The 14773-nt window shown below is 32.1% G+C and overlaps 1 protein-coding gene across 1 annotated transcript; it reads left to right on the top strand.

The window, feature by feature from the left end:
- Positions 1-6575: 6575 nt before the first annotated feature.
- LOC132739480 (uncharacterized) lies at positions 6576-14687 on the top strand (the record flags this gene model as incomplete). Its single annotated transcript, XM_060727194.1, is given in 4 exon segments — positions 6576-6709; positions 13192-13304; positions 13592-13672; positions 13809-14687. Coding segments are annotated over 3 exon segments (999 nt in total). The 5' UTR covers positions 6576-6709; positions 13192-13198.
- Between the last annotated feature and the right edge of the window lie 86 nt (positions 14688-14773).

Raw genomic sequence — 14773 nt, 5'->3', positions numbered from 1 at the left:
TTAGAATTTTTCTTTAAAAACCTTTGGCTATTTACTTTTTGCTTGTATAATTTTGGTACCTTTAAAAAAAATCACATTCATCTCTTTTCCTACTAGATTGAATGATAAGCTTCAATAATGCTTTGAATCAATTATTATTATTACTAAACATTATTTTGCTCCTGAAAAAAAGAAAAATAATGTAAATCACTGAGGTATGATATGCCTTTAATATGAGTAATTTACACAGGTATTTTCATTGTGAGTTGTAAGTGATTAAAAACCTTTTTTAATGTAATCCAATTTTTTTTGTCTTAAACTATTATTAAAAATTGTATGTATCTCTTTACACTAAAAAGTTAAATTGTAGTTTTTCATTACATCTAAAATGTCCTCTAGATATCCTCCAGCTTAAACTATACATTCTTGGAAAAACATGATTGGATCATAAAAACATTCTCCTAGGGTGCTGCTATCAGTGATACTGTAACAAGCACATTGCTAAATGTATTTATTGCAGGTTAAGAGTTATAATTGTCCGGTTAAGTGAGGTATAACATAGTTAGCACGAATATTTCGTGCTCGCCGGTATTGATATGGAAAGGCGGGTAAATCGCCACTCGAGGACTTCGCATTGCATTGAACACATCGTATTGTGCGCGTTACACATTTTTCTTTATGGAGAGTACACGTGGTGAAAGTCCTTCAAATTATGGGAAGGACTTAATTGATTTTAAATCATTTCTGAAAGAAGAACTTTCTACTTTCAAAGAAGAAATAAGAGAGGAATTTTCTGGGTGTTCAGAGAAAAGCATTCGCAAGTTTCAAGAAACTGCCAGTAAACGCTCACCTGTTGACTTTAAATATAAAGGAAACAAGCGACAGTATGATTTCAATTGTGAAGTTTTAGAAGACATTGAGCGCGTACAGTCTTTAGTGAAGTCAGGAGAACAGTTTAAGTTCGCTTCAATTGATTGAGTTCTACAGTGCAGAAAATACATAAGAGGAATAAACTTGTCAGGTTAGCAGACAAATCCCCTGCTGGGTGGGGCACCGTCGCAGAATACGAGTCCGACGAATTGGCAAGTGATAGCGACGATGATCGTAAAATTCGTAGAGCCGAGGCAAGGGCATTGTCAAAGAAGAGAAAAGTTATCCAGTAGTCGAGCCTCTGCGACTAATTCTATTTCTACTTCTACTAGTAGCCAATTTGAAACTTTTCGTCCCTTTCGGAGAGTCCAATGCTTCGCATGTGCAGGTTTCGGCATGTCAGGGCAGAGTGTCCAAAGTTTTCAACAATCTTCATCATTTCAAGGGCAGAGATATCGTCCCGTTCCGACATCAGCAGAACTTCCCCCGGGAATTATCACGTACCAGTCCCCAACAGGAATCAAGGGCGATAACCGAGGAATGTCATTCAAGCCACAGCCAGCCGAAACAAACTGAAGAAAGACAGTTTAGTGATATAGATGAGTATTTTTCAGCTCATAGTATTTTTTGTAATTTTTCAGTAAATGAAGTTGAAACTGATATTTTATGTTCACATTCAAGATATTTTGAATTTCAGTATGTTTCTAAAGATGATAATTTTTGAAGTAAATTCGGGCGTATAGGTAGACTGAGATTACACGCTAATTATTGGTGTAATGTTTTAGAGGCATCTGATTTTATTTTTGACGTAGTAAAAAATGGTTACGTCATACCTTTTAACAATATTCCTCAATCATATTTCATGAAAAATAATAAATCTGCATTTGACCATTCAGATTTTGTAACTGACGCAGTTGCTGATTTAGTTAAGTCTGGCTGTGTGTTAGAAGTGCCTTTCCAGCCTTTTTTGGTAAACCTCTTTCAGTGTCTGTGAATCAGTTTCGGGAAAAAGGCTTTAATTTAGATTTAAGTGTCATGAATACATTTGTTAAGAATGAACATTTTAAATTTGTGAGGACTGGGGAAGGTTTTTGCCCGTTCAGATTATTTGTTAAAAGGATGGTTTTATGTTTAAATTTGACATTTCATCTGCATATCAACCACATAGATATAGCCCACAGCACAACAAACTTTTTTTGGGATTTTATGGACTTGAGAAACGCTAAGCTTAAATTTATTTTTTATGTATTACCATTTGGGGTTACGTCGGCACCGTTTATTTGGACTAAAATGTTTAAGATGTATTGTTTAAAATTCATTCTTTCAGGGAATCAGATTTTGTTTTTGTTTTTAGATGATGGGTGGGAGTAAATTTAAAACGTTTGGAATGTACTCTTAAAGATGCTGATTTTGTTAAAGATGTCCTCATCAAAGCGGGGTTTTTGATCAATACTCAGAAATCGATATTAACTCCAGTTCAAAATTTAGAATGGTTAGGCTTATTATGGAATTTAAAGGATAATGTTTTAGAAATTCCCGATAGGCGTGTGAAAAGCGTAGTACAGTGTATTACCTTTATCATAGGTAAATTTCCTTTCGTGTCTGCGCGAGATATGGCGAGGTGTACTGGTAAAATTATTTCACTGATTCCAGTATTAGGAAATGTGTGTAAGCTCATGACCAAAAATTTACACAGAGCTATTGAATGTAGGATTAGTTGGAATTCAGTTATAGATGTTTCGGATTTAGGAGTAATTACAGAGTTACAGTTTTGGGAGAAAGCATTTACTATAAGGCTGACTAGAAAGTTTTTGTATCTTGATATAAGTTCAGTAACAATCTATTCTGATGCAAGTCAACACGCATGCGCAGCTTACATACAAGGTTATCCGACCGCCGTTTGCCATAGAAATTGGTCTCCATTTGAACAAAATACCAGTTCTACCTGGCGGGAAATGACCGCTATATTGTTTGCCTTGCAGAGTTTTCTCCCTTTGATAAAAGGTCGTTTACTCAAATGGTGCACAGATAATCAAAATTGTGTATCCATAATTGAAAGCGGTAGTATGAAATCCGATTTACATAGTATATCGTTATCAGTGTTTGAATTGTGTTTGAAAAATCAAATATCAATTTATATGCAATGGGTTCCCAGAGATAAAAATTTGTACGCAGATTATTTGAGTAAGCTGTTTGATTTAGATGATTGGGGAGTTTCTTTGGCTTTTTTCAATTTTCTTTGACGCTATGTTTGGCCCTCATACGGTTGACAGATTCGCAAATCATTATAACCACGTGGTAGATCGGTTCAATTTTTAGGTTGGGTACCGGGTACAGAGGGTGTGGACGCTTTTTCTTTGGACTGGGCAGAAAATAACTGGCTAGTTCCACCGATAAACATGATTTTTAAAAATGGGTTAATCCAAAATAATTACTGTAATGCCAAAAAAGGGGGCTGGTAAATATTTTTGGCCGTCTGCTCCCCTTTTTTGGGCCAAAGATATTTGGGGAATAAGGGGTTTTTAAAAAGAAAATTTTCGGGCATTCTTTCATTTTTAAGCCAAAATTCCCAGATTTTTAGACTTTTTTAACCCAAAAACTATTTTTGGTTTTATTAAAATTTTAAGCAAAATCTTAGTAGTAGTTTTTAATAAAAAAGAACAGTGTGTAAATAAGGGTTTCTTTGACAATTTATTTCAAGTTGTTATTAAATTTTTATAATTAATATTTTTTCACAAAATGAAAATTTGTTTGGTAATCGGGAAGGTTAAACGATATGGGTTTAAATTTTCATTTAAAGGTCAAAATTTCACAAAACTTTGTAAAAAAGATATTTTGTTTCAAGTTTTTAAATTTAAATTTTGACAATTAACATTTTATCAGTTAAAAGAAAATTTTAGTTTGATATTCGGCTCAATATTAGGTGATATGGTATTTTTAAACACCTTGACCCAAAAATTAAAGGCTGCCAAGAACTACGCAAATAAGTTGATTGCTCGCATAACTTTATTTTCAAGTTTGATATTTAACTTTTGAGAATTAATAATTTTATAACAAAATGAATATTTAGTTTAATATCGGCACGTATTTAGTGTACAGTATTAGAACGATATTTTGCACCGAGAGGTCAAAGTGTGCAAAGAACTATGCCCCAAATAGTTGATTTGTGTTCTACTTTTATTACAAGTTTTCCATTTAATTTTTTAAAATAAGATATTTCTATCGCTAATGAATTTTTTTTTTGATACTGTGGCCAAGTGTTTTGCCGTTAAGGTATTAAATGACATTGACCGAGGGTCACACCGTTGCTTTAAAAAAACAAAAAAAATGGACTATTAATTTTTTATTAAGATATTAAATCATAAAGAATGAAAAAATTTTGTTTTATATTTAAATACAAATTTTTTTTTGTAAGAATTTCTTCGGAAAACATTTTGGGTCGATATTTTTAAAATTTTTGGTATATGGGATTACATAACATTGATCGAGGGTCAAAAGTATTTGCCCAGGGTTGATAACGAAAAAGGGGTTTTGTGGGGAAACGAGGATTTTTGTTTAATTTTTTTATTCTTGGGACAAAGTTAATAATTTTTTCTCCTTTTTTTCATTTAAAAAATCATTGGTAAAAATTAGTTTTTTATTTTCAACGGGTCCCGGGTTTTTTCCCTGGCTTCCAAATTTCCCGAGTTTATTTAAATTTCCAAAATTTTTTAAAACGGAAAATGTTTCCAGAGAAATTTAAAATTTTGGGGTATTTGGGAAGTCACAAAACTAATTCCTTGCCTAAAAATTGGGTTTTTTGTTTTATACTTAGTTTTTTAATTCAAAAATAATAAATCGCAATTTCGTTGAAAGAAAAAATTTTTTCGGGGTGAAAAAGGGCGCATGAAATACTGGTTTTTTTAATTCTAAATCCCTTTTTTTTAAGTTTGTGTTTAAGGGTTAGGAAGCTGGGACACCGGGTCCCGGGCATTCCCCCTTTTTTGAAAGAGCCCAAAAACGTTTGATATTTTTAAAACAAAAGTTTTTCGTTATTTTGCATAATTCAAATACAATTTAATTAAGAAATGTTGATGTGTTTATTTCGTTTGCTGGTTTTTTAAAATTTTCCCGAATGTTTAAAATTTAAAAAACTGATTTGGTTTTTATGAAGTTTTTTTCAATTTTTTTTTGAGAATATTAAGGGCTGAAATTTTTAAAGAAGGGGAAAATTTTTAAACCTAAAAACCGGGTTTAAATTTCAGTCCCGTCCACTGTATTTGAAAAAATTTAAATGGGGAAAATTTTTACGAAAGAAGTTCTGAAAAATTTTATATTTGTTCCCCGTATCGATTTTTAAATTCGTAATGAAATATAATTTGAAAGGTTTAAACCTTTTTTTAACTAGAACCAAAAGAGGTTTTTCTTAAAATTTAAAAAATTTTGGTCTAGGGTAAGAAATTTGGAATTCAAAAGTTTTAGGGAAATGGGGATGTACGCTGCTTTCTAAAATTTTTGGGAAAACCAGATTTTGCTATTTTAAACGACACGGTCGGTTTGGTAAATGGGGAAAAACCCAAAAATTGGGGTTTTGTGAAAGAAGTAAGGGAAAATTTTTTAAAACTGTACAAGAATTTGGTTTTTTTTTGTCAAAATTTATGATTTTTAAAAAGGTTTTTTCATAGCTAAATTAAGTTATGATATTGTATATTGGTTACGACATTATGAACGTTTATAATTAAATTGGTTAAAGTTTATAACTCTTTCCTTCTTTGTTTTTCTCGATATTGAAACAATGCGAAGGCCTTTATCCTACTTGAGTGTTGTTGTTTATTCTGCCTAAGACTGAAGGTTTCACAACTCTTATTAGGTGATAAATAATTTATTTTCGGTTAAGCAGAGCGAATTAGAAAATAAATGTATTTATTGCAGGTTAAGAGTTATAATTGTGTCCGGGTTAAGTGAGGTATAACATAGTTTAGCACGAATATTTCGTGCTCGCCGGTATTGATATGGAAAGGCGGGTAAATCGCCACTCGAGGACTTCGCATTGCATTGAACACATCGTATCCCACCCGCCCACCCCAAAGTAATGTTTTTATTAAGCCATATTTTCGCATCCATTGATTGGTTGTTAGCGAAAAAGTGTTTGTTTGTTTGAATCAACTTGTAAATAATCGATATAATAGTTTATTCCGCAGGTTGTGAGCTTCCATGATTGCATGTCCAGAGATTATGATATATGGATCCATCTAACTCACAGAAATATCAGTTATTATTTGTATTGATTTGTATACAACGATATTGAAACAATGCGAAGGCCTTTATCCTACTTGAGTGTTGTTGTTTATTCTGCCTAAGACTGAAGGTTTCACAACTCTTATTAGGTGATAAATAATTTATTTTCGGTTAAGCAGAGCGAATTAGAAAATAATTATAATTACATGCTCATCACTGGCCAGAGATAGGAAATTTTGGGGGAAAACTGGAAATCTTTGGTTTATGCGTAGGACTGAATAAAAGAATCTCCGTCAGAAAAATAAAGTGATGTACAAGAAGTTTATAATTATAAACACATTCTATGGACTAGACCTATATAACGCAGTATTATTATCTCATAAGTGACAAATCAAATTTAAACACATCTGTGTACTGTCTGTTAAGATTTATATATTGTGTGCACCAGTTGACCTAATCGGTATGCAAACACCTACGCAGTGGCCCCCCTTTGCTTCACATTGTGTGTTGATAGGTTTTTATAACAGTTGCGGCAGAAAAGGTTATTTCCCTTTGATAAACTTACATCAAAACTTGTGGCCGTTTAACACTGTAAATAACAGTCTTTATTAGCTGTTTATTTTTATTTATGAATTTCATTCAAGTAAGTATCTAGACCTACTCGTTTTCTATATTTTTGTACTGACAAGAAACTTTTAAGAAAGAATGCTAGATCTATACTGGTCGGAGACCATCAACCGGACACTTTTGGAACATTTTTCTGTACAGATTTCATAATTTTTAACCTAGAGACCAATAAATTTGACACATTTCAGCCAGGTTCTTCTCCTAACTAACACACTAGTTTGTTTATTTCTGATTGTATAGACACTTATATGTGAGGCTCGACAAGGAGGGTATCAAAATTACCTAAATTGTCTACACTACAGGATACCATGTGTCCGGACAGATATGTACTGGCATGCGAGCAGTTCCCGTACAGAAGCAGTACCCGTATTTTTCATTTAAACGCTTGATTTTTACATGCATTCTTCAAAAACTCATTTAAAATCAAGCAGATACATAAACGAGACAAAATCTAAGTGTCAGTTCGGCAGTACGTATAAAAAGTCTCATTTTAAATCACTTTCACCTGTGCGTTGTCAAAACGTGACCTTGTTTTATCTGGGGTATTTCCGTCCTTGCGCGCATGCGCAAATATACTTACACGTGAGGCATGTTAAAGGGTTTTCCACTAATACCACTTGTTTACAGATAAGAAGGCAATGTGATGAAAACTTGTTTAATTATCAGAATTTTGACCAATATTACTATATAAAATAATTTTATGGCTTTGATTCGTAAAATATCATGCATACAGCATGCCATCGCATGTGAATGCGTTGGGGGTAACGGTACCGGGTAATAGATACACGCGTTTAGTCTGCTTTCTATTTCCTGAATTACATCTATTTATCTCTTAGAAAATGGTCTGTTCAACAATTATAAATAAAAAATAGGTCCGATATAATAAAATTGTATAATTATAATGGGTTAAATTTTATGTACGGGAACTACTTCTCTTCATACAAAATAATAGATAATTTCGGTACCCCATATGAGGCCTCATAACTAAGGGTTATACTATGTTTAGAACATGATGGAATTTCCATGATTTGTGTGACGAGCTGAATATTGATGTGTAACATTCAAATTTTGGTGAGTGAGCGTAATGAAAAATAATGTTTAAGTAACTACGATTTTTGTACGGGAACTGCTCGCATGCCAGTACATGACGTGATTTAATTCAGATAAAAGCTTGGGTGTTTTGATTTTTGATTTTTAACATGATAAACAATATTTCAGCAACAAATGATGAAGTTTTGGATATTCTATTGATTACTCTGCAAATGATTATAGCTTGTATATGAGGTCAGGCATTTCTTTCTTGACCCCCAAATCTCAACGTCAACATTCTTGAAATAGACATTAAAATATTACCATTTACGGAGTTTGAAATAAATTTATTTACTTAATTTTAGAAGAAACATGCATTTATTGTTGATAGAAAAGTGACTAACAACCACTGAACAAAGAAATTACTAAATTAAGCATTTTTGGGGCCGTCCGGGTTTGGTGGTTGTCCGGTTCTGGTGGTCCCCAACCAGTATGATTGTTTTTTTTTCTTTTGTATAGAAATTAGAATCTATTGAAAATATTTTGCACAAAAACTTTGATCTAATGACTAAGTGATGTTGATATACAAATTGGGACACCCCACCGGCCCGTACTGGTATGTATGTTGTCATAGAGGTGACATTTGCAGTATTTTTTTATTTTGATGATTTGAATGCACCACTGCCACAGCTTTTGACCCACCGTTTCACTGTTTGAGCAAAAGCTATGGTCAGTGTGATATTAAATTTCATTTAAGTAAATTAAGACTATTTTCATTGGCTAAAAAATTGTTGCCGAAAGATATTACCTTGTGACAACAAGATAATGAGTCATGGCCACAAGTTAATATCTTGAGGCCATAAGATAAGAAGTTAAGACAGTAAGTAAGGCAGTAAGACAAACTATTTATAGTCGGTTATGGTTAACAGTACAAAACATAAGCTTTAAGCTTGTATCCGACATGAACAAAATATAGAAAATAATAATAAGAAACAAAGAAACAAAAATAAACAGACACCATAAGATAATAATACATACAATAAATTCATATAGTCATTGTAATGAAACCTGAGCATTTACAATGAAAATACAGTCATATCTATTGAAGGTAGTATAACAGGGTTGATACATAGTACATAATTCAAGGAAAAGATAACTAAATTTATTTACAAGCAAAAAACAGGAATCAAGTAAAATAGAACATAAACTTGAAAAAAGATTAGATGCACATAGAGCAGGCACACTTGTCATTACTCCATGTTTCAATTAGTCGTTTAAACTCATTAAAGTCAGATGTACATCTGTGATCATTAGATAAACTATTCCAGATTTTAGATGCTTCAAAGTGAAAACTCTTTTTACCATAATTGGTTGTGCGTACATTAGGTACATCTAATGTATTTTGGTATCTAAAATTATAATTTGATGAACGCACATTAACATGTTTAAAGTTGTGGCTACATTGAAGATAATAAGTCATTTCTACAAGGTATTATCTTCAGGCCACAAGATAATAAGTTGTGACCACAAGATAAAAAAACCCTGCAAATGTCACCTATATATAGATGCCACCTTAGTATGCGAGTAGTTCCCATACAAAAATCATACTTACTTAAAAACTATTTTGTAATACACTCTCTCACCAAAAATTGATTGTTATGCATAAATATTCTGCTGGTTCAACTGTTACACAAATTATGGAAATCTAAACATACAATAACCCTTAGTATGCGGCATGATCTGGGGTACCAAATTTATCAATTATTTTGTACACAGTTTCATTTTCAGATTATTAGCTGAGGCCAAAACTAGAAATATGTTTGTTCCCCTTCCCACCCATTTAAATTAGGGTTGGGTAGGTACATGTAGGTAGGAAAATTATTTTTTATATGTGCATAACAATAAATAATTTGCATATATGTATAATGAACTATTAAAATTAATTTATTAAGTGCAATGGTATATGTACATGCATTACCATATTCACAACTGACATATGCAGCAATTTATTAACTATGCTAGCTGTCTAAAATATCAGATTAGATTGTACCCATTGTACTCTGAAAGAAAAAAAAATACTTTCATCCCCTAAAAATCTGAAAAAATCTTTTGGGTAGGGGCAAATTTGTTGGGTAGCAGGGTGTCCGTTTGACCCTTGAAATGACTCTTTGACCCTTCAAACTCCTAAAAGGCCTGATTTGACCCTCAGGATTTTAACTGGAGGGTCAAATTTTGTTAAAATCATGGGGATTTGACCTTGTAGTCGGTAAAACTCAAAGTCAAAATGACCCTCAGGATTTCATGGCTAGTGAACACCCTGGGTAGGTAGGGAAGGGGAAACAAATGAAATTTTATTTAGGCCTGACCTACATTTTGACCTAGTGATCTGTTTTTAAGTGTTGTTTTTTTGTGACATGTGCAAATTTCAGATATAGAGTTGAACTCTGATATAAATGTAAGACATTTGGACCATGTGCACAATTCAAAAACAGAACTTTGATAATAGTTGACCTAAAGATGATCTAGTCATCTATTTTGTAAAATTTGGAACAAATGCACAAGATTAGATGCTGAATTAAAATTTGATATCAGATGACAGAGATTCTATAACTCTCTATATAAAATTATCAATATGATTTATTTCTGTCATTTGGGGAATTGATGGCCAGGTGAGCAATATAGGGCCATCATTGTCCTATTGTTTAAGTTTACTTATTATAAATCATTTTGTGAGTTTTTTTATGCTCCCAGAAGGGTGAGCATATAGTCGCCACTTTGTCCGTCTGTAGGTGACCATTGGAACTCACAGGACAATTATGTGGCTAGAGGGACAATAGGTAACTGTTCTTTCTCTTTGATGTCATTCATTCCGTAATGCTTTTATGTGGCTATTTTCTTTTGTGTGGTTAAAAAGAACAATAGAGAGAACAAAAGAGTAGCCACATTATAACTCTCCTATTACAACGGCAGTCCGTCCGTCCGTCCGCTTTTCTTTTCCGGGACATAACTTTGAAACAACAAGAGGTATCAACATGAAACCTCGTAGGTAGATAGATCTCATTTAGTAGGTGTGCAGTGCTTAAGAACCATAACTCTGTCTTGCCTAACTTATGAATAATTGCCCTTTGTTTATTTTTACACTTTGAACTTTGTCCGGGACATAATTCTAAAACTATAAGAGTTATCAACATGAAACTTTACAGATAGATAGATCTCATTGAGTAGGTTTGCAGTGCACAAGAACTGTATCTCTGCCTTGCCTAATACTTGAATTATTGCCCTTTGTTTATTTTTACACTTTGAACTTTGTCTAGGACATAACTCTAAAAATATAAGAGGTATCAACATGAAACTTTGTAGGTAGATAGATCTCATTGAGTAGAAGTGCATTGTTAAAGAACCAGAACGCTGTCTTGCCTAATTTTGGAGTTATTTTCCTTTGTTCATTTTGTCATTTTGAACTTTGTCTGGGACATTACTCTCAAATTATAAGAGATATCAACATGAAACTTTGTAGGTCTCATTGGATAGAAGTGCAGTGCTAAAGAACCATAACTCTGCCTTGCCTTATTTTGAAGTTATTGCCCTTTGTTTATTTTACTTTTTTACTTTTGTTCGGGACATAACTCTAAAACTATACGAGATATCAACACGAAACTTTGTAGGTAGATAGATCTCATTGGATAGAACTGCAATGCTTAAGAACCTAAACACAGCCTTGTCTAATTTTGGAGTTATTGCCCTTTGTTCATTTTAACTCTTTGAATTTTACCCGGAACATAACTCTGAAACCTTAATAGATATCATCACAAAACTTTATAGATAGATAGATCTCATTGAATAGAAGTGCAGTGCAAAAAACCAAAACTCTGCCTTGCCTAATTTTGGAGTTTTTGCCCTTTGTTCATTTTTTTATACTTTCCTGTGTCAAAAACCTTCTGGGGAAGCAGCACCAAGTTCAACCGGTTCTTGTTTTCTGTGTTTTCATTATACTGGTGCCTCATATTTCCATGGTACCAATATTTCCAAGATATAAGACATAAAAGGCATAAGGTCCCAAGTGCCTCGTAGACTTCATGCACCTGCCAGGAGTTTTACTTTCACTTTCTTACTGTATTTTTATTGAAATGTAACATATACAACTGAGAAAACTTATTATTTTATTCAGATTAAGAGTAAAGTAAATTATTTCACCATTTAACTTTTAATTTTTAAACCTTTTAAGACAATTGTCTTTGTAAAACAACCATTGAGATAGTTGATAAATGCCATAGAGAAAATCATTACTTTCAGACAAGGCTAGGTATAGATGTACTAAAAAATAAAGATTACTATTGCTTTTGCTTTTGAAACTGTTAAAATGTAATTGCCTTGGAAATATGAGAACACAACTTTACTCACTAGGCAGCATATGGGGGTTAATTGCCATGTTGTGTACATAATTGTTTACATGCAAACATTAAAAGGAATAAACTATGATGTAATTTGCATGTCTTTCCTACATTATTCAAAATATTTTCCAGAATTTTATTCTTCTAACTTTTGTTGTCTGTGTTAAACAGTTAAGTACCACAGAAATATGAGGCGGCAGTATATATTTTTATTTCATGCTTTCCAGTGTTTTATTGTAATATATCAGATGATTATATTCTGATAAACCACTAGTGAAATTTATAAAATATAATTTTCACTGTAGCCGGACTATATCTGAATGCGGATGAAAAGAAAATCATAACTAAATGGAATAACAGGCAGAAATAAATGCTGTCATGCGTAAATTTTGCTTCTTTAGGAAAAGAAAGTCGATGTCACCATACATCATGTTAAAAATGTAACAAAATTAGAGAAATTTAACAGAACTATATTTCAAAATTAATGATGTGACGTCATGATGTGATGACGTCACAAAGGAGAATGCGCGACGTTACGCGGCAAAATCAGTAAAAAATACTTAAAATCACTTAAAAAGCATGAAATAAAAAGAAAATTTATTTGTTTTACATATAAGATTGAAATATATTTCATTCGTGAACACCAGCTATTATATTTTCACTCGTGGCTACGCCACTCGTGAAAATATTTGCATCTGGTGTTCACTCAGTGAAATTATATTTCAATCTTACATGCAAAACAAACAAATATCCTCTATGTAATTCCATACATTCCATTATGTTCTTTGTTTACCAAATTAGATATTGATGAACAGAGTGTGGGTATATGTATACTACATGTATTTGTTACAATTTGTTTGCATTTGTTTGTTTGTTTGATTCTTTCACTCATCTTTAATAATGACAGAAAGCATTGATATTTTTAAAGTTACATGTGTTTTATATATGTTTATGGATATAGAACTTGCAATGCAAAATGTTCCCAGAGGGGGATAATTTGGTTAATTTGATTAAAAAGTGGTGTTAATGTTATTATGATTTCTTATTTTACCATAATGTTTATCTTTTATTTTACCAGTACAGAAATGGGTGAGCTGTTTAGACCATACATCATCTACCTCACATCAGAAAAAGAGGAAGAACTTCGGAAACTCATAAAGCAATCTGAGTGGAAGATTGGTACTTTCAAACGTAAGATTGTTGAAAAACAGTTTTGATCATTATTTTCAATGAAATAACAATAAAGATAATGTTGCTATTGTTTAATGTAAAAGTACATGTAAAATATGCTGTTTGAAATTGATTTAGAAAGTACTTGAAGAAAGATGTACCCTTTTAGCTCTACTATGCAAAGTAAATGGAGGCCTGTGAATATGCTAGTACTTCATCACAAACTTAATTTATCAGCAATATAACTATAATGTTATGACTAGTAGATTTCAAAATACCTTTGAAAACCAGTCTTATTGTATTTGTAGGTGTCCATCAAGATTTATGGTATTTCATTGATTTGATAATAAAACAGGAAGAACTTGCTTTGGATACAATAGTGAAATGCAGTAAGTACAATACTTAAAATCATACAAAGAAGTAAAAATAATATAATGCAGTTTTAAATCAATGTAAATGGAATGGATCTTGTTGTTATAATATACATTTTGTTTTAAAAAACTATATATTTTTTGTTTATAACAGAAAAGCACACAGAAGGAATTTGCAAAACACAAAAAATGAAATGTTCAGACAATAGTATGAATACTGAAAAGTCAAATAAAATTGTCAGAAATGATTCATATGAAATATCTTGTAGCATTGAGCTTGAAGATACAGATCATAATGAAATAAGAAGGATGATAAGCAGTGATGATTATCACAATTATACATTCAATCAGCCAGAAGGTAAACCTGTAGATGCCACATGTAGTTATGATAAAGGAGAAGCAGAACAAAAATACAGTAATGATAAAAATGTCATACTTGAAAACTCAGTGGAAAAATTAGACAGCAGTAAATCAGTTCAAGAAAAAGAGCATGTTCAAATCTCAGGATTAGATAATGCTGAAATGAAATCAAGTCTTTCAGATTCAAACCATGAAACTTACCAAATAGAAAGTATACCTAATAACTTCTTAATGAATATACAAGATAATTGTAATGGTAGTGTAAAACAAAATTCTTGTGTAGATGGTGTCAATAAAGATGACATTCCAAGTGTAGATACCACAATAAAAGGCAAATCTACCAACTATAACTTTCGGCAAAGAAGATGTTTGGATAGATTTGAGATGTTTGAATTAGGAAATATATCTGAGCAGCAAGATAAATTAAGATGTGATATCTGTGGTAAACTATTTGTTAGTGAGCGAAGCTTGAAATACCACAAAGAAAGGATTCATTCAGATAAAACATTGAAGCATGGAGACAAGAAGATTAAACCACAAAAAGAGCTGGAGGTGACTGCATGTCAGATCTGTAGAAAACAATTTGCTGACAGTAAGTTTCTGTGAGATTTATTATTATTCATCATGTCATTTGTATGGTAATGACCAATTTATTTCTAATACTAGCCTTATAAGAATAAGGTTTTTTTGTTAATGAAAATGTTTTAAAAGGTGATTGTTGCTTTCGATTTATCCTTTCGTTTCTCATCTGTTATAAGA

The sequence above is a fragment of the Ruditapes philippinarum genome, unplaced genomic scaffold (genome assembly GCF_026571515.1).
Source record: "Ruditapes philippinarum isolate M1 unplaced genomic scaffold, ASM2657151v2 ctg4026_1_1_1_1, whole genome shotgun sequence".
Classification (NCBI taxonomy): Eukaryota; Metazoa; Mollusca; class Bivalvia; order Venerida; family Veneridae; genus Ruditapes; species Ruditapes philippinarum.
This window is presented reverse-complemented; position numbering and strand designations above follow the sequence as displayed.